The sequence below is a fragment of the Danio rerio genome, chromosome 19 (genome assembly GCF_052040795.2).
Source record: "Danio rerio strain M-AB ecotype USA chromosome 19, GRCz13ab, whole genome shotgun sequence".
Taxonomy (NCBI): Eukaryota; Metazoa; Chordata; class Actinopteri; order Cypriniformes; family Danionidae; genus Danio; species Danio rerio.
In genome coordinates, this window is record NC_141039.2 from 17,745,741 (window position 1) to 17,772,500 (window position 26,760).

At 38.1% G+C, this 26,760-nt stretch overlaps 1 protein-coding gene across 10 annotated transcripts in view; it reads left to right on the forward strand.

Moving 5' to 3' along the window:
- Window positions 1-26,760, forward strand: part of ptprua (protein tyrosine phosphatase receptor type Ua) — a 438,644-nt gene that overhangs the window by 366,990 nt on the left and 44,894 nt on the right. For 6 of the 10 annotated variants that reach the window (XR_015945324.1, XR_015945325.1, XM_087295571.2 and 3 more), the window contains exons 18-19: window positions 8,420-8,492; window positions 12,629-12,705. Coding sequence is in view for 8 of the 10 variants with exons in the window: in XM_087295571.2 (XP_087151697.1) it covers window positions 8,420-8,492; window positions 12,629-12,705 (150 nt within the window). In the remaining 2 variants the exon portion in view is untranslated. Of the gene's footprint in view, window positions 1-8,419; window positions 8,493-12,628; window positions 12,706-16,857; window positions 16,876-26,760 lie in introns of all 10 variants that reach the window. The other 4 variants (XM_087295567.2, XM_087295569.2, XM_087295568.2 and 1 more) reach the window with 1 other exon arrangement.

The following is a 26,760-nucleotide window of genomic DNA, read 5'->3' on the forward strand; positions in this document are numbered from 1 at the left end:
CCTTCCTTAAAATGTAGTCTTAATTAAATTTCTTGGCCATTGTATATTTTTTGCTTCATTGGTAAGGCACCATTTAAAGTATGGAGTTGGTGAGATTATGAAACAATAATACTTGGAGGTTCTTGAATACTTGTACCAGCACATTAGCATATTAAAAGGTTTTTTTGAAATTTTACATGACCCTGAAGAGTAATGGCTGATGAAAATTCAGCTTTTCATAACAGAAATTACATTTTAAAAAGTAGTCAAATAAGAAAAGAGTGCATTAAAAATGTAGTAAAGTTTGGCAGTGTAACTTAAATATTAATTTCTGTTTGATTGAAGTGATGCAACCTCAGTAAGCAAAAGAAAACCTTGAAAAACATTTTTTTTTAATATTTCAGACTGATGTTTGTGTGACAGTGTACAGTATCTTCTTGAATACTCAATAGGAAGCTCAGATCTTGATACTAAGAAGTGTTAGTATCATGGATTGTTCTAGAACGTGACTCGCCCCATGTGAACAAAGACCTGCCAAACCTTTCAAAGTTCTTTCATATCCGCCCTTCACAAAAAGACATTTCTTATTCAAAATTATTCTGCTAATGTATTAATAAAACCTTCAGTTCTTCTCTGCGCTCACCACACTTTCTCAATAGAATACAGATATTCTTTCGGAGTCATTAATCTGAGCCCAAGGCAAATTAATTTCAACTCTTAAATCTATGCTTGGAAAAAAAAAAGGCGGTGGCTATGAAACTCTAGGACCACAATTTCTTAGAAGGTAATTGCTTAGACTGGTCTGACGGTCACATTCAAACCATCTAAAGCTGAACAGACATTACAAATTTTCAGTAACCTTTTTTAATTTAACTTACGGTAACTTTTTTGATATTTTAAGTCTGTGAAGAGTTGTCAACGAAATATGCTGCATCCGTAGCCAGCTCACAGCTCATACTGTCGCCCACACTCCTCTAATATGTGCACCTGTGAGCAACATCTTACACTAGTTTGCACAAATATATTTTCAACACTGCCATCTATAATCTCAGTTTTTTTCTTTCTTTTTTTTCATTTTTCATCATCAGCCACAAGAATTCAGAGCATTACCAAGGTCTGCACTATGTCAGCCATTGTGAATTTATGTCTAACTGCTGTATCTCGAAATATGAAATGATGCATTCAGTCTACTGTATTTATGATTGCATTTCTAGTGAATACAGTTGAAGTCAGAATTATTAGCTCCCCTTAATCATTAGCCCCCTGTTTATTTTTTTATTCCCCAATTTCTGTTTAATGGAGAGAAGATTTTTTTCAAAACATTTCTAAACATAAAAGTTTTAATAACTACTTTCTAATAACTGATTTATTTTATCTTTGTCATGATGACAGTAAATAATATTAGACTGCATATTTTTCAAGACACTTCTATACAGCTTAAAGTGCCATTTAAAAGCTAATAAACTATAATTAGGTTAATTAAATTAGCTAATAATTTTGACTTTAAATGTTTTGTCTGCTTTCATTAATATCAATAATTTTATGTCAACATGTTCATTTCTTAAAATGTCTTATCTGTTGTTGTAGCAGAATTTTGACGTGCTTAAGGAAGTACTTATTTACATAGTTTGATCATACTAAAGCATGCAGCTAAATTGACTAAATTACAATGCTATTTTTAAAAATGTGTAATTTGAAACTTAATTAAACACTATTAAAAGAAATGTCATTATGGTATAAGTCATTATGACTTATTAAATTTAATGACATCAATGTTTGTCAGTACATTCTGCCAGCAAAAACTTTTTTTTTTCCAATGGAAGTATTATAGGACTTATCAATTTAGATGATGTACAGAATTGTATGAACTAATTGACTAAAAAATAATTCAAAAAGTTCAATCAATTGCTTTTAATATAAACTGAAACCAAGCTGTTAATAAGATTTATTTTACACAGTGGGCTGCATATGCTTTTAAAGATTACAGATTTACAGTTTATGCTTTAAAAGTTCAGATATACAAGATACTAAATGCCATCAGATTTTTAAATTTGATTAGATTTTTTTATTAATTTTTACAGGTTCCTCTATTTGCATGTTCAGTAATTTCCCTTTAGTAGTGATGAATAGGTTATTTTCAATGCATTTAAAGTAAAATTACTGAACCTACAGAAAGGATCCTAAGAAAAGTACAAAGATTAAAAGAAAATTCACCTAGAGGCTTTTGTATCTGAACTCAATTTTATTTTTATTTTTTTTCTTGATGTCTGTGCCTCCTAGTTGATTTTTAGCCATTATTTTCTATTCATTATTTGTCTCTGATTGCTCCTAATGTTTATCATTTATCTGCATCAATCCTCTGTTTTTGGATTATCACATCAAGCCAGTATGTGATAGTATCAATGTCAAATTACTTTTTAGAATCAAGCCACATATGGTTTGCAGGTTCACCTGCTAATTCAGGAAGCACTGAAAGCATCATTGTAACAAAATCAAACAGTGATGTCAAATGTGTAAGTGATCCTATTGTGAGTTTATAAAAACAAATATAAAAAATGTATGCATCAATTCAAAACCTGATTTGGTTGTAGAACTGTATGAGACTCTTTTTTTTCTTGTTTATTCTCTTATTCCAAAATTACAATAATCTTATGAGTTCAGTCTTCCACTCTCCTTAATGCTGTGGAGTTGAAGAGACAAGAGGGAGCAAGAGAAATGTTTTGAGGTGAAGACAGAAATATTGATTATGTAATTTGGCTCAGGAAGAATGAAAGAATGGCAGACTTTGATGAGAATGCCACGCTGTGCAGCAGCTGAGCCTGGGGTGATCTTCAATGACAACAGGACAGATAAATTGAGAGAAAGAGAGAGATGGTATTTGAAAGCAAGGTTGAACTACATGAACCTGGGGAGAGAAAAAAGAAAAAAAAAAGTGACAGCCACAGAATGTTTAATAGTGTGTATATATGTGGCTATGCTGCTCATCCAGATTCTGAAAAAAGGGTTCAACACAGCTCTTTTCAATTGAGACACCCTACAAACTTCAAGGATTATATGCACTGTGCCATTCTAGTTTGGCATAGGATTTGGATTTACGAGTTCTAGAATCATTAAAAATGCTTGAATTAAAATCTATTTTTTTCAAGGTTTGAAAATGCCTTAGATTTTGGGTACTTGACAATGAAATGTAATTGTGTTTGCTTTAAATTAATTTTTTGATAAATAGGTAATAATTGATAGTAAATGACTGCAATTAAATGTTGTGCTTTGAGAATGCATGCCATCAAATATTTCTTTAGGTTACTATGTTATACTAAACTACAGAATACTCTAAAAAATAGCGTATATTATAATGTAGTATAAAGTTTATGTGTATACATGTGTAATTTGCATAATTTATACAGTTTGAAAATGCATCTGGTAAATGCTAAAATTTGACTTTGAATAAATGTGTAAGAAAATTACACCTTTTTGAACACTGAAACAGCCAGATAGTTGAACAATATATTACTAGCATGCAGAGATAACTCTCTGACCTCTACTATAAGTTTTTTTATTATCAATATTGATGTTTTACTTTAAAAAAGCAAATTAGACTTATGTGCAAAACAATTGCAATTGCAATTACATTTTTTATTTATTTTTTTTTTTTACTGATCTGTCAAAAATCACATCATACAATCACATCACAGTTTTGATGCACATGCAGGTAATGATTTGGTAAATGTTTGTCCATCATAGTTAAAACAGTTTATTGTTAAAACAATAAACATACAGTTAATACATTTATCCCAGCCTATAGCATTGTTTTGCATGATAGAACATGTCACATGTCACTGCAAAAATCATTATTTAAAAGCCATTAATGGCACAGAATGTCATTTGCACTACTAGAGGGTGCATATTCACAACAAGCAAAGGTAGTTTGATGGTACCGTGACTGAGTGTTAAATCATGTACATGGATGCGCTAAATTATTCTTAATGTATTTTCAGGTGACATTAAGCAGAGCAAGGCTCAACGCTGTCAAAGCGAAATGAGACTATTGGAGCAAGACAGATGTGACGTGGTACAATATAAGCAGAGCTTTTATTTTGCCAAAGTTCATTGCTTATAATTCTTCAGCTTCTATAATAAATTTTAGATAAAAGTTTTAGATTTTTTTTACTTTTTTAAACATTTAGGGTAATGTAAGTACACACACTTATGTACATATGTTAACAACACATTTAAAACAAACAAACAAACAAAAATAATGATAATAATAATACTAATAATAATAATATTAAATAATAATAATAATAGTAGTAAAAGGGTGCAGCACTATGGCACAGTGGGTGGCACAATCACCTCACAGCAAGAAGGTCACTGGTTTGAGCCCCTGCTGGGTTAGTTGGTGTTTCTGTGTGGAGTTTGAATGTTCTCCCCGTTTTTGGATGGGTTTCCTCCGGTTGCTTCGGTTTCACCCATAAGTCCACAAAAATGTGGTACAGGTGAATTAGGTAAGCTAAATTGTCCGAAGTCTATGTGTGTGAATGAGTGTGCGTGGATGTTTCCTAGTGATTGTTTGCAGCTGGAAGGGCATCCGCTGTGTAAAACGTGCTGGATAAGTTGGCGGTCCATGTTGCTGTGGTGCTCCTTGATTAGTAATGGTACTAAGCTGAAAAGAAAATGAATGAATGATTGAATAATAATAGAGAATTCATTGTGCTAACACAGCTAACACCTAGCAGGATGGGACAAAGTTCCTAATTTTGTGACTGCAGGTGGTCACAGTATACGAGACTAGCATTTAAATTAACTTTAAAATGTTGCAGATTAAAAGCAAATGGAACCAAAAATTAACCAACATCTGCTGGACTAAGAATGTCCTTTTAAAGTGATCATTGATATCAGAAAGCATGCCATGTGATGTGTTTAGAAATTATGTAGTCAATGTGGTCTAATTCATTAAATTCTTCTTCCCATGTCAAACTCTTTCAAATGTGATCAAACATCTGTCAGAAAGCATATCAGTATGTGTACTTTTTCAGATATTCCTCAAACCAGTCTCATGCAGTTCTACAGATGCACCAGTGAAAGTGCAATCACATCAGTCATACTCTGGTTATGGTAGTTATTACTCAAAGAAACAGCTTTATCTTGTGTCATGATATACCACTCACTGCACTGGCTGAGCTTTCAGAACAGTGTGCAGAACAGTGACACAGACCATTAAGATTACTGAACATTCTTTTCACTGTTTCTTCTGTCTGGCAAGCAAACCAAAATGAGATTGACAGACACAACAGTATGTAAAGTAAAATTCACAACAGGGATGGATGGAATTTATTATTATTATTAATTAATTTATTTATTTTATTAAAGTGTCTGATCAAATGAATATTATCTTGTTGTTGCTATATGGCTGCTTACAACCAATCTTTGGATGATATTTGGATTTACATCACATTTAATATTTTATAATGTATATTAAAAAGTGCATTAATAAAATTGCTTTCATATAGTAATTGCAAAGTAAATTGGAGATGCTTTTTAATCTTTCCATTTCCTATTCTTCTTCTTCTTCTTCTTCGTCTTATTTATTATGTTAATTATTATCATTATTGTTATCAGTGTAATTAAAAATAAAATAAAATTGACATCACATAAGTAATGAAGTGATAATTTCGCTGTTTATGTTTTCTGTCTGCGTCTCAACCACCTCAATAATATTCACTTTTTGTTTTTGTTCTATATCCTCTGTTAGAAAGAGTTTAACTCGGGTACTGCAAGCAAACCAGTTTAAATAAATGGTGTAAATGCATTTCTTACTGAGCTTTCAAATTGTACCATACAGTATATACAGTACCTTTTTATGGAACAGAATTGTACCTTAAGACAGACACAAATTTGTAGCATTGCACTTTGCACTTTTAAGGACATGATTTGTACCATGGGAAACCAAAATGTACCTTTGGTTTTTAAAACCTGCAGATACAATATTGTACCTATTGTACAAATCACAAGATACCACTACACTGACAAGAGACTTTGTACAATAACAGTGTCAAATGTGTTCTTTCAAGAACTATTTAAAGGCATTTTGTTATATCCAAAATGTGTCAATTTATTTTTACTAAATATAAAACATCAAATACATTTTTAAACAATGTTTAAAAAAAAAGTTTAATTTTGTGTAAATTCACATTTTCAATTTACAATAAATAAAATATACCTTAACATAATTCAAAAGATCTATTTTTTGCTAAACGTTTCACAACACTTTTCACAAAAATGTTACAGAAATACTTTCTCCCTTGTACAATATAAAACCTTTTTTGTTTCTCAAAATTTTACTTATAATTTTAAAATAGAAATATAATTATGCAAAAGTATTGTAACAAGATATGCACAATGTTTGATTAGCTTCACAATATAAAATGTCTGCATACACACTTTGCATATGCAAGACTTTTGCCAGCTTATGTGCGTAGTGGAAAGCATTCTAATTAAAAATTGCCTTAAATGTTTAGTTTAAAATACCTGTAGCTTTTTTTTATCAGTTGTTTTGTATTACAGAACTTAATAATTAATGTTTATGAGTTTCTTTAAGCATATGCTTTTAATCGATGATTTATGTTTTAATATGGAAATTATTTTTTAAAAATCACTTTGTCTTTCCAGTAATATTTGTTTCCATAGATATTGTAATAAAGAAGGAGTCTTCCAACACATATGTACCTTTTTTTATGTGAACAAATGTTTACCTTCATTTTGTACCATAAAAGGTACAAAACAGTATCATAAGAGGTCTTTTCTGTACCATGTAAGGTACAACTTTTACAAAGGCACAAAACAGTTCCTTAAGGAACATTATTTGTATCACATGTACCTTTTTTTCTGATAGTGTATATGTATTGCCCCACTACAGACCTTTACAATTTAAAGGAAACATTGTTTAATTAATTCTGGACCAGTTAAAGGTCCACAGAGTTTATGGGAGCTTTTTACAGTGAATTTCTTACAACTGTGGTACTATTTATTTATTTATGAAATTAATTACACAATATTAAAAACTGCATTTGCTGTTCCTTTGGCATCCGTTTAAAATTTATTTTGTTATTACAACAAAGCAAACTTCCACACACTGACAGAGTGAAATAAAGAGAACTGTAAACAAGAAACAAAATTCCAATAATGCATCTGCTCAATAAATTTTATCTGACTTGATAAAAATGCGAGAGCAAAGGGGACTTAATGGACGAGTGGGAAAACGTGACTTGCACTTATTTTGGGGGGTCTTTTTTAAATTACAGTCATTTAGATGTAATTGCCAGGTGCTACGCTTCACCTGCTTTCGGGGGGATGTGTGTTAAACAGCTGTCACACATTAGCTCAAAAACTATGCGGCATTAGAAAGCACTTAGACAGCTGGAGGACGTTGGCAGAGCTCAAAGCTTTCTCCATTCATGCACACAGACTGTACTGAAAACTATCAGCCACACACTTTTCTTGAGTTTGACAGTGAGCAATTGCATTGCTTTCATTACACAAAAACAACAATAAATGTGTTATCATCAAATTCTAAACAAATAACTAAGCAGTTTCTGCGGAAATGACAAAGATGCAAAGTTGCATCTGCTCATGTCATTAAGTGTGCTGCATGACATCAGTGACATTACATCAAAATAATTTGAACACTGATAGCTTTATTTATTAGCATGTGCCGTCTATGTTGGTTACTCTGCTTCACTTAATGAATTATGCAAATGAGGCAATGCCACAAAACATAAACAGTATTTAATTCTGTGATTTGCATGGAGATTTTCCCTTAGATATTGGATGCTAGTATGGTATGCAGTTATAATGCACTTCATTTTATCATAATAACATAAACAACCATAAATATTTGCAAATGTACACAACCCCCGTTTAACTGAATCAATAGTTAATTAGCTAATAAATAGTTAATAGTGCTGACAATGTCCAAAAACACAGAATTTTGCATATTACAATGACTCATTTGTCCAAAAATATTGTTTTGGTGAGAATTTGAGTCAGTACTCTGTTAGTTAGTTGGTTGGTTAGTTAGTTAGTTAGTTAGTTAGTTAGTTAGTTAGTTAGTTAGTTAGTTAGTTAGTTAGTTAGTTAGTTAGTTAGTTAGTTAGTTAGTTAGTTAGTAAGTTAGTTATTCAACTTTTCTATTCAAAAAAAGATGAAAAGATGTTTGCATACATGGTTACAGGAGTCCTTAATTGATAGAAAGTTAAGAAGAAAATAATTAGATTTAAATGGACACATTTTATGACATTTTGTGAAGATATACCTTTACTGTCTCTTTTGTCAAGTAAAGTCAATATGTCTTTATTGTATTAAAGTTTTACCTTATGTTTGAAAAGTGATTGTTTTGATATTCAGCACACCACAATAATTTGCATATCTGTTTATGTGTCTGCAGAGTTTTTTTGATGGCTGGGACATAAATGACAAGAAGGACAAGACCAAGGGACGACATGACACCCTTTTAGGACGTAAGTGTAAATAACATATATAAATAATAAATAAATAATAAGTAAATAATAAGTTTATACTCTGAGGAGATTGTACGTTATAGACAGCATATACATTTTTTTATGAAAATAATGGATGTATAATGTAATGCATAAGCAAATATTGGGTACATCTGCAAATTTTAGTTTAAAAATACAGCATTTTGTAGATGTCATGGCAAATATGTTGCTAAGATAAGTGGTTCAAATGCTTCCTTTCTTTCAATGCTTCAGCCTATATGTTTTTTGTGAAACAGCACTAACGCACCTAAACCTTAAATTGGCTACAATTTCTAGGTCAAATAAATTTCTTTAGACGCTATGATGCCAACAAATTGTGCTCCTTTTTACACTAATCAGATTTACAGGAACATATTATCAATGAGTGAAGGATTATTTTTGTGAAAGTACTTTGCACAGCAACAAACAAAATACCACAAAACAACTTAATGATGTTTATTAGCTGTAATACATTGTAGCTGTAATACATGTAATACATTTGCCTCACCTATCTGTCCTTACTAACAAGTTTTCTGCTTGTTAGTTTGCTCAGTTGCTCACTCGGTATGGTATTGCTCTTGTTACAGTATGCAGTGTACTCAGTTTTGAGTGCAGTAAAATAGCAAAATACCATAAGGCAATAAAAACTATATAAAAAAAAAGGTAAAACTGCATGGTCGCAATGTTTTTTTTTTTATGTTTGTTTATGAAAACATTGTTGGTTGGGTTTAGAGAAGAGTTTAGCCAGTGGTTCGCCGGTCTAGGTGTTCTCCACAGCATGCCCCTTCTTCTCATCTTGTGTAGAGAGGGACATGTTTCTGAAACATTCAACGAAATGTATTTCACTCACGTATCTCAAAATAAAATGCAGACAGCACCCTCTAAAGCCTGATTTATAGTTGAGTTTGTGGAGGTTCGCTTTGGGAGCACACGGCATGATTTTGGCTGGCTGAGTACATGAACTTTTTTGAGACATGAGCAACTGACGCCCCATTTCATTTGAGTTGAATGTGAATCACTTTGAAGAGATTTTGTCTGAAACAGGTAGGCCTGTACAGACATCTTTATGATCTGTCCATGCATGGTCATAGCGATAACCAGATGAACAATAATTCTTAGCTATAAATTGCAACAGGAGTGGGAAAGGAGAAAAATTTTTGTTAAAAAGTAAAAAAAAAAAAAAAACTTGAGGGACCAAAAAGAGAGGTCATGGTTAAATTGGTTTTAATACACAATTAAAGAATATGTTTTTTCCACCATGCATAGGTTTTACACTGTTGTATATATATTACAATTTTTAATTTAAAACAATTTAATAGTTACAAAACTAAAATGAAGTAATAAAATTATTTCTTTGATAACAGAAAAATAATATTTAAATCAGTTTACACTATATTAGCCCTATTTTTTTCTAGGCTTTATTTGTGATAATTGTCAAGAATGTTGGGCCATTTTCACCTTGGCATTTAAGGAAAGGACACAAACTAGCCAGACAGTAATGTGTGAATTGTGGAGTGAGTGTGGAGTGAGTTTTTTTTGTAAGTTTTAAATTACATTTTTAAAGTTAAATTAGTTTTTGGTCTTTTACTCTTGCCATAATAAAATATATATATTTGTAGAGCAACCCATGTTCTGTTGCCATTAATATTTATCCTTAATAGGTAAAACTGTTTGAGATATGAACAAAAGCAAGTGATGCATCAAACTTTAATTTAAACGATATGGATTGGTTTTAAAAATCTTTATAATCATTAAAATAAATTATAAAAATAATTAGTTTAAAAATTTTGAACGAGGTGGCGACACAGTAGGTTGCTGGTTCGAGCCTTGGCTGGGTCAGTTGGCATATCTGTGTGGAGTTTGCATGTTCTCCTTGTGTTCGCGTGGGTTTCCTCTGGGTGCTCCAGTTTCTTCCACAAGTCCAAAGACATGTAGTACAGGTAAATTGGGTGAGCTAAATTTGTGCATAGTGAATGAGTGTGAATGAGCGTGTATAGATGTTTCCCAGAGATGGGTTGCGGCTGGAAGGGCATCTGCTGCATAAAATATATGCTGAATAAGTTGCCCGTTCATTCCACTGTGGCGACCCCAGATTAATAAAGGGACTAAACTGAAAAGAAAATGAATGAACCTTAAATATTAACGAGCCCATTTTATACATGAAATAGGGTCATATCTTTTTGATATGATATCATATCTTGGTTGCAAGGGTCTCCAACAACAGTCTAATATGCATGCAAGGTCAAAAAACACTTTCATGGTCTTATAATCTGCATTTATATTTACCTAATTATCCCAGCGACTCCCGTATGAATCGTCCAGTGATTCATTTGTTCCCAAACCCCTCCTTAGCGCGAAGCTAATCTGCGCTGATTGGACTGATGACAGTCTGTTGCGATTGGTCGACTGCCTTCAGTGAAAGAGTGAAATGCCCAACAGCTAATCAGGAATATAAAAGTAATCACAGTTCATACACGTTCGATAGTGTAGGCGTGGGTTTCAGCTGCCAGTGGGTCAATGTAAATACAGACTATGGACTTGAAAATACAGGCGACTAACTATTTTATTAAGCAAAAACTCCAAAAACAGTTGAGGAGATCTTGTAGCTTGTCTCACTCTGCTCTTTTCACAGACACACACACATATTGCACACACACATACACACACACACACACACACACACACACACACACACTTAACCCTGCTCCGGACGACAACGCGTGCGCACACGCACACACAAACACACACACCTCCGGACGACAGCGCGCGCACACGCACACACACACGCACACACAGACACACACACACTACTCCTCCTCCACGGAGCTCCGTAAACAAAGCAGCACATGTCGCGTTTTAAACGTGGCTTTGCACCCGATATGAGAATAAAGCGAGTTACCTGATACAGTACACGCGGTTACAAGTGACAAATCACTACTAAATACATTTGCAAGCTAGAGTAAACGAGGCAACTTTAATCGCACGTACTTACACTTGAGAAATGGAGGAAGAAACCCATCCTGACATCCATCAGTAAGTTACTCTTTACTGATCCTTCCTTTAACAAACGCCGATGAAGTATTTTTTGTAGCATGTAGTTTCCAGAAGTTTCCAGTAGTTTCCAACTGCTTGGCTATAATGCTGAGGTTTCATCTTTGGGTAGAGACTCAATAATATCCATCTGCAGTGTGACTTCAATCGACCGGCATGTTTGTATGTGTGTGTGTGTGTGTGTGTGTCTGGGTTTCTATGTCAGAGGGCGGGGCCGCAGGTTTGAAATCTCCCGGGTTTGCGCGTGCACGTGAATAACTTGGTTTCGTTCGTACGTCATGGCGAAACACCTAATGACTCGGTATCAAGGTGACTCGTTTGAAGCACTATGAGTCGACTCTTTTATAGATGAATCAACAGTTTTAAACACTGCACACTAACAGATTTAAGCCTTAGCTGGATACTTCACTTCACTTAGAGCTGTGTTACAAACTACATGGAAGGGTATTCTCAAAAACCCCTAATAATGGCTCTTTAATGATGTGACGCAGTTCAGAAAATGTCCTATTTCTCTGTTAATCTGACTTTACGGTGAGTTTCTTTTGACCACCCCGTCTTTTTAAAGAATATCACTACGGTGAATGCATCAAGTAGAAAAGCCTTGTTTATTTTTTGAGGTGCACGTGCAATCGGTGGAGGTCCATGATGCGGCGTCAGGTTAAAGTATAAATCAGCCTTAATAAATTAAAGCCTTTGACAACCCTGTTCCTGGCAATCTACCTTCTTGTAGACTTTAGCTCCAGCCCTGATCAAACACAACTAAACCAACTTAGCAGGATCTGAAAGAGCACTTAATTAAATACAGATGTGTTTAATGAATGTTGCAGCTGAACTCAGAAAAGTAGATCTCAGGAACAGGGTTGAAAACATCTTCTTCAGTGAATTTATCGTCTGAATCATGCAACAAAATGTACCCAAAGCAGGTTTTGCAAAAATGTAGGCTGAAGCATGTACACATTCAATGATAGTAGATTGCTTTATTTATGTAGTTAGTTAGTTAGTTATTTACCAACCTACCTATACCTAATCACTGACTTTGTATGTGTTTAATTATTTAACCCCAACAGAAGACCGCCATCGTGTCAAAATGCATTCCCTCTTGGCTGATCCTAACTCAGACTATGTCAATGCAAACTACATTGATGTAAGTTTTTTGATTCCTTTGTTTACATGTCTTTGTCTGTACATCTTTTTTTCAAAAAGTAGTTTTTTCGCTCACTTCTGCTTACAGTAAATTTAGATGAACATTTATATGGTTTATATAGACATTTATTTTCTCACTGAGCACATTGTCCATTGACGAATTTGCTGCCTAGTTTAATACTTTCTTCTTGAACATTTTCTTCACATTTTTTTCTTCTTCGATACAATCCCATATGCCTGCATTGTTCTGCCTTGCTAACAACCTGTCAAACATCTGACTTTAGTGCTGACACGTCTTGTCTTTTCCCATAAAGATTTGTTAGTACTAATCTTAGACATAAGACACTTTGTCAGTCAGATTCAGAACACGTTGCTTTTAATCCTAACCATTTGATAGATACCATACTTTCCTGTACCTAAAGCATACATTTTATAACAATATCTCTGATGGAATCGGTCACACTTTACAATAAGGTTCATTAGTTAATGATAATTAATGCATTTACTAACATGAACAAACAATGAACAATACATTTACTACAGTATTTGTTCATGTTAGTTAATGTTAGTTAATGAAAATACAGTAGTTCATTGTTAGTTCATGTTAACTCATGGTGCATTACCTAATGGTAACAAGCATGGACTTGGTTGTTAATAATGCATTAGTAAATGTTGAATTATGATTAATAAATGCTGTACATGTGATGTTCATGATTAGTTCATGTTAGTAAATGCATTAACTAATGAACCTTATTGTAAAGTGTTACCATGGAATCTTAGTAACTTCACTTTTTGTGTGTCATCTTTTGGTGGAAAGTTTAAGTGAATTTGAGCACTGAAAGTTATGTAGTTTGAAGGAGCTTACACATCTCAGGACTAGAATTTAGGTGGTTGCCTTGGTTCTGAACAGCATTTATTTCTATTCAGGGCTGAAGCCATTTAAGAGCCGTTGTTATGATCTACGCTTGCAAAGTGAACAAATGTGAATTACTCTTTTTGTATTTGTATTTGAATCACAGGTTTTGTATGATGAAAAAGTGGCTTATAGAGATTTGTTTACTACAATTATAAGCCTTTTACTCCACCTTTCTAAGAACCAGATGTCCTGATTTTCTCTTCTCCTCAATAGCAATTCACATTCTAGAATCAAAAAGTCAATCTATGTGTGATTAATAAACATAGTGCACTGAGTTTTTAATCACTTTTAAAGTTTGATTGGTGTTAAATTGATTCAAATAACCTCTCTTTGGAATTAACTATAATATTTTTATTTAATATATTGTCATATTTGTATTTATTCTTAACATAATACACTTAATGGAAGATGTGAGCTGCAAACAATAGTATATTCATCATACAACCACTACAAAAAATATACCAATATTTGAAAAATGATACTATATATGGCACAGTCAATCAATTATTTCATCAATTTGACCAAATAAATTTTGATTGTGATTGTGTTTAACAAATATGTACAACTCCAAAACAAAACGACAATCAAAGCACAAAGCCATGCCAAAGGGTCAAGCAGTTATTGGGTAAAACTAGTAATGGAATTGGGTTACAATGGTAACAAAAGTGTAAGTTTTAAGCTCTTCACTGCTAAAAAATCGATTTTCTGCAGCAAAATCCCGACACTTTTAGGGCCCTATCATACACCTGGTGCAATAAGGCACAAAACGTGTTTGCCCCGACGTGTTGCTATATTCAGACTGGTGCAACCTTAATTTTTTTTCATTTTCTGCCACGTTGTTTAAATCAGCTTAAAACAAGCAGGATGGACGAGCTGGATGAAAATATCTTTACAAATGAAAAAGAATTAAAGAAATAAAATATTACAAAAATGATTACTTTCTACATAAATATAAAAACTAATGCCTCCATGCTTTCTTAATCTCAGGGGGCTTTTTTAGTTTATTCACTACAACTTGCTTTTGTATAATGTTAATATTAGTATTATTTATTATATGCATATTTATGTTTAGCTTAGATTTGCCCACCTGTCAGGTTTTGGATTATATGGGGCATAGCACGTGTGTTTGGATATAAATATAATATATATATTTTTTATTTTTTTTTATCACACTTCATTATTATTGTTCATTTATTTGTTTGCTGGGAATTAGAACTGAATTTAGAAATAGTTTTGAAAAAAAATCTTTGCACGAAAAAAAATATAGTGGGTGTCTTCACTGGTGTACAGCACTGTGGAGTACAACAGTGTTTCCTTATCCACGAAAGAGAGAAAGAAAAAAAAGTTAAACTATCCTTGTGCTGCAAATGGTTTATTTAAGTGTTTTCTTGCTAGTGAAGTTTTTAGTTTTTCCATTTGCAAAGATCGCCATGTAAATAGCAAATATGCCATGGTGCGACGCAACTGACTATTAAAGGGAATGGAAGATGAGACTCTAGTTGGTTTATTCTCAAAACATACCTATAACTCATAAAGAAAATAAGCACAACCCTGTTAGACCATGCGCCGTGACACAGAGTGTAATTTTCTGGCCTTAAAAGAGCAAAAGTGGATTCCGATACGACCTTAATGCTTTTGTGTGCTGCACTTTAGATTTTGCGCCTAGATCAGTAAAATGGAGCCTTAAATATGTTTATTGTCATTATGCAGACATGTATTTTTTATTTTGTGAGAAATTTTTATTGTTCAGTGTGTGTTAAGTCAACCAGCTTGTTGTTTAGGGGTCGGTACATACAAAGCCGACTGCAAAGAACAAGCTGACAACGAGTGCACGTTCTGTGGATGCTTGAGAGGTTTTTAAGATGTTTCTGTTTTCTCATTAAGAATGACAAAACCAGAACTTCTGACCATAAAAGTACATAAAACAAAACAACTTTCAGTACCATTATAACAGTGATTGTCACTCACCACAGAGGGATTTGACTCTGCAAATATGCCTGATAGTCTAATGATCCAAACATTTTTGCAAATATTCAAGAAATGTAGTGAAATTACAGCCAGCCTTTTTGTGTTCCTTCTTGCTAAAATAGTAAAATAGTCTCTTTACTTCACTGTGTTAGTTCACAACACAATCTGATTTGTTGTTGAATAACCAGTCAGACCAATGATAAATGAAGATCAATGAAAACCAATGTCAACTGACCAGTGGGCCAGTTGTCGGCTTAATGTGTCCAGGCCCTTAGCAGAAAAAAAGACTAACTGTTAGGTTACTTTCAATAAAATAAATAATAACAGACACATACACACATAACTTGAAATATTTTTTTTTCTGCTCACATCTTGTGACATCATGTCCTGTTTTTGGTTAGATTAGAGGTATTTGGTTCATGTTATGTTCATATTTCAAATATGTGAAATGTATATTTGTTCAATGTGAAATTTATATTTGTTCAATGGCAACAGACCCCCATTTTAAGTTGTTTCAGGATGTGTTCAAATAAAATGCATTAACACAGCAATTGCATAAAATCATCACATATTTCGAGAAAACAACTGTAAATGTTCGGTTTTTAGTAAATGTAACTCTTAAAAGCATTTAATTCCTTTAAAGTTTGCTTTATTTGTGTAACCCAGCAAGTGTATGTTATTTATCTGTCCGCCCGTATTAATCCCCATCCACAAAATTCACAATTGTGGGATACAATACAGTATATTGTTTGTTCAAAAGTGCATCATATACTGTATAGTGCATGGTACAAGACAAAACTGATGTGTTTTTCACGTCTTAATGTGGCACTACACGAAACGTGAAAAATGTCCAGCCCTTCTGAAACTTAAAAGCATAGGATTTGTTCACAAAATATATTATTGACTGATTAGAAATTGTAAAATATCTACAGTATAAAATTACACTCTTTTTTTCTAAGAAATATGACAATTATACAGTAAAACTGGAAAAAAAATTTACTAAATGTGCTGCTAAAACATTAATTTGAAGATGAAACAGCTGAGCAAGACCTCTCTGATTTCTCAGACAATGCATGGTGACTCATCTTGACCATAATTTGCAGTTAGTTTGAAGTGATTTTTTCACTACAGGTGGCCAGTTTGAAAAAAAATTGACTTATGAAGCCTTTATTTTGTTTCTCTAATCATCTTAATTAGCCTGTTTCTCTCTTTGTTCTCTTTCTCTCTTCTTCCACCCATCTCTCTTTCTCTGTGTCTTGGATCTCTTAGATTCGGATAAACAGGGAAGTAAGTACTTGTCTTTCTCTTCCTTTCCTTTCAACTGTCCATCTCTTATTCATTTCTGCTATCGTGGCTCTGGGCTCTGTCTTTTTCTCTTGCTCAAACCCTTGCCGTTTGCAGCTTTGTTCTCATTGCATCATCTTCTGGAACCCAAGCTTAAGCTATAAAGACCCTGTGAAATATTTAGTAAATGCTTTTTGTGTGTGTGTGTGTGTGTGTGTGTGTGTGTGTGTGTGTGTGTGTGTGTGTGTGTGTGTGTGTGTGTGTGTGTGTGTTGAAACAGTATGTTTTCATCTCAGTGGCTATTTGTTTACATATTCCAGATGATTTAAAAAAAATAACCGACATTATTGAAAAAGAAAACGCTTTTGTTTTCACAAGATCTTTAAAATCTTTCATAATTTGCAAAGCTAGATTAAACCCTAATGTCTTACAGCTGGTCATTATAGTCAACATTTGTGTGTTTTGGATGACATTTTAAATAATGTATATTAATATCTAATAAAAAGTATTTTGATGTTATTTGAAGAAAAAAAAAACATTTAGATCAGGGTTTTTTTCCCTTAGTTTTAATTTTTTTCTTAGTTTCACTTTAAATAAAAAACACTGATTCAACTTTAAGTTGTAAGAAACCTTGGTGTACAGATTTTTCAAGTTGGTTTTTTTTTTGGTTTTTTTTACCATTTTCGGTTGAGTCAATGTTTTTTTTCTTCAAACTTTTCAGTTTTAATGTAAAATTTTTATTTAAAACAAATACAATTTTACTTATTTGTTACATGGTCTTTATTTATGTGATCTCTTTATCTGCAAATAAAAATGAATAAATAAAACTAGATATAAAATAACATTAGATATAAATTAGATCTAATATTATAAAATTTATATCCTTAAGCTGAACATTGAAATCAGTTTCTAAATGATATTTACATGTATGCACCTTTACCCTTTCTTTCAAAATCTCCTTGCCCTTGTTTTTTTCTACAACATTTTGCTGCCTTCCATTTTCAGTGCCTCCATGGGTTGAAAGATAAATGTGTTAAATTGTGTGCATTGTTCCAGATTATTGCTTCAATCTGACCCTTCTACGTTGCAGAGCATTTTGGTCATCCAATGCTCAATATGTGCATTTCAAAAGAACCTTTGTTCACATTATATCTTTACATAATGGAGTCCTGCTATATTAAGATTACCATCACATCATCATTATATACTTTGAAAGCATTCTAAAGGCCATTGACATTACCGTTTTTCAGAGACACCAGCAGTCTTCACAGATCTTGTTTTACTCAATGTACATTATTTTTGTTTTCAGCAATCAATCAGTAAAATCAATTGTTATCAATATTACACATTTCACAAATGAAAGGCCCTTAATTAATACTAGTCTGTTGTATGAATCTAACTTCAGTTGGAAAAAAACTGCTTCAAATTATGCATCGCTTGAAAACAAACTGTATGTACACCGTTTAGGGGGGAAAAATAACACTAAATCTTAATAAAACAGGATTCTTTTACTTGTAATCATAGGGATCTATGGTAATCACCTACAGCATATAACACCTATATCTTTAAGGAGTGATATATTACATTAATCAGCTCAAACAACCACTGGATCACCATTATTGAACTTAACAGGTTGTTTATGAATGCTATATTCTCAGAACAAAAAAAAAAAAAAAATTAAAAAAGATTCACAAGCTTTCATTAGAGCGATACCCTTTAAAAAGTTACAGATTTACTCAGGTACACATACAGTTTAAGTCAGAATTATAAGCCCCCTTTCGTTTTTTTTTTTTTTTTTTCCTTTTTTTTTATACTTCCCAAATTATGTTTAACAGAGCAAGGAAATTTTTTACAGTATGTCTGATTTTTTTTTTTTTCTTCTGAAGAAAGTCTTATTTGTTTCATTTTTGGTAGAAAAAAAGCAGTTAAAAATAATTAAGTTCAAAATTATTAGCCTCTTTAAGCTATATTTTTTTCGATAGTCTACAAAAAAAAAAAAAAAAAACATTTTTATACAATATTCCCCTAATTACCCTAACCTGCTTAGTGAACGTTCGAGGTTACTAAAGTAACCCTTCGTTCCCCGAGGAGGGGAACGGAAGCACTATAAGTGGATTTGATTGTTAAATCCACGCATTGGGAGGTTCGGTTCAGAAGCTACTCGTCTGAAAGAGTATTGAACGGGCCAATTAAGAATGAATTGGCAGCGCAAGCCTGCGCAGGTGAGCGGCATAAGCAATCAACTGAGTATATAAGCTCACCTGGCGCCAGCAGACGCTATCCTTTTTAAGCTGAAGAGACTTTCAACAGCTAAGGGACAGTCATTATGGCGACGGAGTATAGTGCTTCCGTTCCCCTCCTCGGGGAACGAAGGGTTACTTTAGTAACCTCGAACGTTCCCCTTCGGGGGGAACTTCAGCACTATAAGTGGATTTGATTGTAAAATCCACGCATTGGGAGCCCATTGAAAGCGCCATAATGACTGCACCTTACCAACACCCCCGATGAGGAGATAGTCAAGCAAGCGTGACGCACCCACATCATGGGGGGCGCGGTCCTCCAACGTGTCCCTGGCCCTAATTTATCCTACTTCAACAGAAGTTTTACGGATTTATATATATTTTTTGGGAAGTCGTGAGCATCTAGATAATTCTAGGAAAATACGACAGTACGTTGGGAAGCGTGCAATAGGGAGGACGCTGCGGAGGCCATCCGTTACCCAAGGGGGGATAGATGGCAGAATTTACATATGGACTAGCCCTAAAAAGGGGGAGTACGCATAGCAAAAGAGTGGTTAGCGGGGAGGGAAGACATGGGTCCGCCCAGGGGGGGGGACTTAACCGTGGCTGAATAAGCATATGGGATCGCCTAGTGGGGACCACGCATAGCAGGCACCTTTACCCAAAACGCGGGCTGACCAGCGGGCAGACCTACAACGTAGTGGGCCAGCAAGTGACTCCTCCGCTGAGTCAGTGCTGGGGGCCACGGAGGAATCTGCAGGGCTCACCTGACGGGGAACTTTACTGACAGATAAAAAGGCGCACGTATCTCCGTGTTAGGGAAAATGGCGCAGCAAGCGTGTTTCAACACCCTACCGAATTGTTTCCTCAATCACCAAGGGTTACCTAATACCCTTGAGGAAACCGGCTCCACTCGCAGATTGTAAAACCTTGCAAATGTGTTGGGTGTCACCCAGCCCGCAGCTCTACAGATGTCTGTTAGAGGGGCGCCGCGTGCGCGCGCTCGAGAGGATGCGAAGCTCCGAGTGGAGTGCGCACGCGCTCTCGGGGGACGCGGCTCATCTCGGCTCTGATAGTGAAAGAAAGGCATCCACAATCTAGTGGGAACTTATTTCGGTACGGCACTTCTCTGCTGCCGACCGCTATAACAGACGAAGAGCTGCTCAGATGATCTAAACTCTGAGTGCGGTCCGGATAATACGCAAAACGCGAATTGGACAATAAAGAAGGGCTGGGTCTGCCTCCTCCGAGGGCAGCGCTTGCAGGCTCACTACCTCGTATTAAAACGGAGTGGTAGGAACCTTGGGCACATATCGCGGGCGGGGTCTCAGGACGTGAGAGAAGCCAGCCCAATTACAGGCACGAGTCACTGACCGAAAAAATGCCTCCGGGTCCCCGACCCTCTAATCGATATCAACGCGACCAGCAGAGCTGTCTTCAGGGACAGAAATATACTGAGTCGAGGATCGAAGGGATCTGACGCGGCTTGTGTAGCGAGGGCGAGATCCTAAGAGGGCATGAGAGGGGGCGGGGTGGATTAATTCGCTTAACGCCCCTGAGGAACCGGATGATGAGGTTATGCGTTCCCACGGTGCTGCCAGCCACCGCGTTATGAGAGCGGAGATGGCAGCCACGTAACCTTGAGTGTGGAGGGCGACAGCCTGCTCTCCAACTTCTCTCGGCGTAAAGAAAGCACAACGCTGATCTGGCAAATTACGGGGGTCTTCTCAGCGAGAGACACACCATTCAGTGAATAGACTTCACGTCAGGGCATAGGCGCGCTCGGGGAGGGGGCTCTAGCCCGAGTGACGGTATTAGCCACCGCAATCGGAGGTTACCTAAGTCTTCCTCGCGTCTAAAAATCTCCAAAGATCGGCGAGGGTGCCAGGTGGTGCCCTGTCCCTGAGAGAGTAGGTGCTCTCTCGAAGGGACTGCCAGGGGAGGGCTATCGCGAGGGAGAGCTCTGACATCCAGGTCCGGTTGAGCCAGAGGGGCGCAACCAGCAACCTGTTCCTCGTCCTCCCTGACCTTGCACAGTAACTGCGCGAGCAGGCTCACTGGGGGAAACGCGTATTGCGCGTGCCCCGAGGCCAGCTGTAAGCCAGTGCATCCGTGCCGAGAGCACTCGGTCAGGGAAAGAACAACTGGTAATGAGCGATCTCGGGGGAAGCAACAGATCGATCTGGGCTTCCCCGAATCGCGCCCATATCAGCTGAACAGACTCGGGGTGGAGTCTCCATTCTCCAGGACGCAAGGCTGCCGTGAGAGCGCATCGGCTGCACGGTTGAGCTTGCCTGAATATGAATGGCGTGTAGCGATTTCAGCCGCGGATGACTCCAGAGGAGCAGACGGCGGGCGAGCTGAGACATGCGGCGAGAGCGCATACCCCCTATACGGCTGATATACGCCACCGCCGCCGTACTGTCCGTCCTGACCAGCACGTGTTGCCACTCCAACACCGGAAAAAAACGGTGGAGAGCGAGGAACACTGCCAACAGCTCCAGGCGATATGCCAATGCAACTGGGTACCTTTCCACAGGTCCGCAGCCGCATGCCCGCAACGCACAGCCCCCCAGCCCGTGTTGGAAGCGTCTGCTGAAACGACAACAAGACTGGACGCCTGTTCTAGAGACACCCAGGCCTGTAGGAACGAGGGGTCGCTCCAAGGGCTGAGGGCGCGGCGACACAGCGCAGTAACAGAGACTCGGTGTGCGCGCGCGTGCCATGCGCGTCTGGGGACTCGATCGTGAAGCCAGTGCTGAAGTGGTCTCATATAGAAAATCCGAGCGGCATGAAGTGGCTGCGGATGCCATATGCCCCAGGAGCCTCTGAAATAGTTTCAGTGGGACCACTATTTTACTGTCGAGCTCTCTCAGACAGTACAGCATCAGCTGAGCGCGCTCTCCGGAGAGGCGCGCTGCCATGGTGACCGAGTCCAGCTCCAGCCCGAGAGAAGAGATCCTCTGCACGGGGGCGAGTTTGCTCTTTTCTCGGTTGACCTGAAACCCCCACAGGTGGAAGTGCCAGAGCACTTTGTCTCTGTGCATAATCAACTCTGTGCATAATCAAAAGAGAGGGCAAAATTCAGCCAGTCGTAAAGAAATTGAGTTTGCAGATGCCCGCGAGCCGAAGGGGCGCTGAGGCACCCTCCGCGGGCTTGGTGAGGACCCGCGGAGACAGAGAGAGCCCGAAGGGGAGGGCTTTGTATTGCCAAGCTCGACCTTCAAACGCAAACCGCAGAAACTGTCGGTGGCGAGGAAGAGTGGAGACATGAAAATACACGTCCATCAGGTCTAATGCTGCAGACCAACCCAGAGGACGAACGCACCGGAGGATGCGCTTCTGCGTGAGCATTCTGAACGGCAGCTTGTGCAGGCAGCGGTTCAAAACGCGCAGATCTAGGATTGGCCGTGACCCACCGCTCTTTTTGGGCACGATGAAGCGTGGGCTGTAAAACCCGCTCTCCATCTCGGCTGGAGGGAGCGGCTCGATTGCATCCTTCGCCAGGAGGACAGCAATCTCCTCTCGCAAGACAGGGGCGGACAGGGGGCTGACCCTGGTGAATACACACCCGTGACTTGGGGGGCCGTTTTGCGAACTGAATCGCATAGCCGAGTCTGATTGTGCGTATGAGCCACCGCGAAGAGCTGGCCCGCGCTAACCAGGCAGGCAGAGCTCTCGCTAATGGACTCATCGCTACAATCGCTGACGTACCAGCAGTGGGGCAGCGCGGAGTGGGTGTGCTGATCCGGGAAGCTCGCGGGTCCCACGGAAAAGCTGGAGGTGAGATATTTACTCTCACTCCAAACCCGAGCTCCGGAAGGGAGGCTCGAGGGGTGGGAGAAAGGAGACCGTCCTCCCAGCGCTCGTGAGCCACTGGCGAAACGCACCGAATCTGCAAGCTAGAAAGCATAGCGTCCCAGACTGGCAGATTTCGGGCTGTCACATCTGGGGAAGTGAAAAGTGCCCTTTCATAATGTTTTCATGGCAGTAAAAAGTGCCGTTGGAAATGGGGCCCCGCCCTCCAGCGGGGAAAGAGCAAGTTCCCTCTTCTCCAGATGGCCTGTCCCAGGGGCGCTTCGCGGTCCGTTGCCGGACTTAGCGGCGTTCTGGGCAGGGGGGCTGCCTGCTTCCGAGGTGCCCGACGCGCTCGCTTCGCCGGAGGCGTGTGCGGGGGCGGAGCAGCTCTCGTAGGCGGGCGCCTTCGGCGAGGAGCAGGTATGAATGGCACGGCGGGCGGAGCGGGCTACGGACCGCCGATAAGACATCACCCACCAACTGCTCTCTCACCGCCTTGAATTCCTGGGTGAATTCACAGACAGTGTCGCCGAACCTGGCTGGGGATATGGGGAAGTCAAGAAAGCGGACTTTGTCGACTTTGCGCATATCAGCCAGGGGTGGCGCTCCTGGACCACTAATGTGGACATCGTCCTCCCCAATGCACACGCAGCGGACTCAGTAGTCCGAAGAGCTAAGTCGGCGGCGGTGCGAAGCTCGTAAGCCTGGGTTGGACCCACCCTTGTGCAGCTCGGCCAGCGCCTGCGCTTGGTAGCGCTGGTAGGTGGCTATCGCATGCAAGGCGGAAGCAGCCTGGCCCGCAGCTATGTAAGCTCTAGCTCCGAGGGAGGTAGATAACTTACAGGCTTTGGATGGGAGACGAGGCGGACCCCGCCAAGAAGAGGCGCCGCGCGGATTTACCGCCATCGCGCACTCAACCTGAGGAATCGCCACATACCCCCTGGCTGTTTCACCGTCAAGAGTGGTTAGGGTGGAGGAACACGCAGCACGAGCAGAAAAAAGTGCTTTACAAGACCGCGTGAGCCTACTGTGCACCTCCGGGAAGAAGGGAACGCCCCTCTAGTCGGTCCGGCCGCGGAGCTGGGGGATAAACCATCTCCAACCCACGGCCGAAGCAGCCCGGGAAAGCATGGCTAACATGTCCGTTTCAGGATCCGTAGTGACAGCGCTCACCAGCCCGAAGGGGGCGAGCGGGTCTGGATCATCATCGGACAATGAAAGCCCACCCTCCGATGCCGCGGTGGACATCTGGTCTCCAGTGTCATCGGGCGTAAGGGCTACCATCTGTTAGACGGATCGCTTCCCCCGCCCGAAGCTTGGATGGATCGCTTAGAGGAGCGGGAGGTCCGCGGGCCCGTGGGCGACGGATTATCTCTCGCTGAAACCCTCAGATCTGCCCGAGTGCCCGCTGCAGAGCAGGGGACAACTGGGGTGGTTCGCCCTTTTGCAAAGGCTAACCGCGATCTTGCGCAACAGTCATGGCATCGCAATGACGACATGAACTGCCCGCGAGCAGCGCATTAACATGCTGGACCCCCAGACATGTAACGCAGTGCCCGCGCCCATCATCCGAGGACAGGAAACCACCGCATCCAGAAACGCACAGTCGGAGCGCCGTCCTGATAAGGACGTGCTGCATGACTGTGTTGCTCTTTCTGTGAAGTTTGCAACTTTATACGCACCGCTCTGGAGGACCGGACCCAAAGAACGCCAGGCAAGGGAGAAACCCAGCTCGACCGTCTGCCACTGCGTGTACACACTCTGGACCGGGAGAATGCTCTCGTTCGCTCAGAATCGCTGGTCACAGCAGGAGGAACCCTCATCGACTCGATCAGAAAGTCTCTGAAGCGAAAAGGATAGCGTCTGCTGGCGCCAGGTGAGCTTATATACTCATTTGATTGCTTATGCCGCTCACCTGCGCAGGCTTGCGCTGCCAATTCATTCTTAATTGGCCCGTTCAATACTCTTTCAGACGAGTAGCTTCTGAACCGAACCTCCCAATGCGTGGATTTTACAATCAAATCCACTTATAGTGCTGAAGTTCCCCCCGAAGGGGAACCTAATTTACCTAGTTAAGCCTTTAAACGTCTCTTAAAGCTGTATAAAAGTGTCTTGAAAAAGATATAATAAAATATTATTTATTGTCATCATGGTAAAGATAAAATAAATCAGTTATTACAAATGAGTTATTAAAACTATTATGTTTAGAAATGTGTTGAAAAAAAGCTTCTCTCTGTTAAACAGAAATTGGAAAAAAAATGAACAGGGGGCTAAAAATTCAGGGGGGCTAATCATTCTGACATATAAGTACATGTAAATTTTACAAATTCATGTTTAGAAAGAAATTCTGTATGTACTGTACCTTTACAGTATCAGTGTCAAGCCTTTAGATGCAATGCAAATGTGTACCTCTTAAGAGGCCTGTGACCTTTCTGTATTTTTTTTTTTTTTTGATGTTGTTTGTTTGTTTTTTCTGACAGTAGTGCATAAATGAATCCGTCAATGCATACATCCATCAATAATGCTGACAATGTATAAGCAGATCTGTAGACAAAAAATGCATAATAAGTCCGTTATGACACAAATTGTCCTGACCCACAGACACATTTCATGTTAATAAAGAAATGCTGTATGTACTGGACCTTTACAGTATTTATGTCAAGCCTTTATATACAAATGTGTATGTCTTAAGAGGCCGGAGACCTTTCTGTTTTTTGTTTTTTTCTGACAGTAGTGCTTAAATGAATTTATCAATCCATGCATCCATACATACATCAATAATGCTGAAAATTTATAAGCAGATCTGCAGACAAAAAATACATGAATAAATTCATTATGGCACAAATTGTCCTGACCCACAGACACATTTATAATTACAGTCACTTTACAAAAAATCTTGGACAACTGGACGATCAACCCAGCAATAGCCTTTGGGACTAAAAGCAGAGCTTTCTAGCCCAACACCACACATTTTAACACATCAGGGCTTAAGTGCATTGTGAACAGTGAACAGGCGAGTGAACAGATTAACTTTTTCAAAAGCAGATAAAGGTTCATTATGGTGACTGTATAAAGCCTTACTGACTGCTCCTCACACAGAAGTAATCTACTGATTTCTGACCACAACAACATAGTGCTAGCCCTTAAATTATTATGTCAAGTATCAGGGTGTTCTATAATCAGCTTTCAGATCTTCTTGAGACTTGAGACAGTATATTTATATTAAATTAATTATATTATATTAAATATTTAATAATTTTATATATATATATATATATATATATATATATATATATATATATATATATATATATATATATATATATATATATATACAGCATATTAAGATAAAAGTTTTGTTTAAAAAATCAGCTGTTTATATTAGAATAGCAGAATCAACACTGCAGTTATAATGACCAGATTATTTTTGGAGTCACTGATCACTTTGAATCTCCTGCTGATGAACAATGACAATATAAAACACAACACAACAGTTAACAGGCAGGGATCTACGTGAGTTCAGAAACCCTTTTCTATAGTGACACAAGTGACTGTTGAATGAACTGCAGCCAACAACTTACTGCTTTTGTTTGCACTCATGTATTTGCAGCGTACAATAATCTGAATATGATATAAAAATAAACACAGTTGAAGTCATTTATTAGTGTCCCCCTGTATATGTTTTTCCCAATTTCAGTTTAACATAGAGAAGATTTTGTCAAAACAAATCTAAATTTCATAGTTTTAATATCTATTTTCTTACAACTCATTTCTTTTATCTTTGCCATGATGACAGTACATGATATTTTACTATTTATTTTTCAATATATTCAGCTTAAAAATGTTTTAC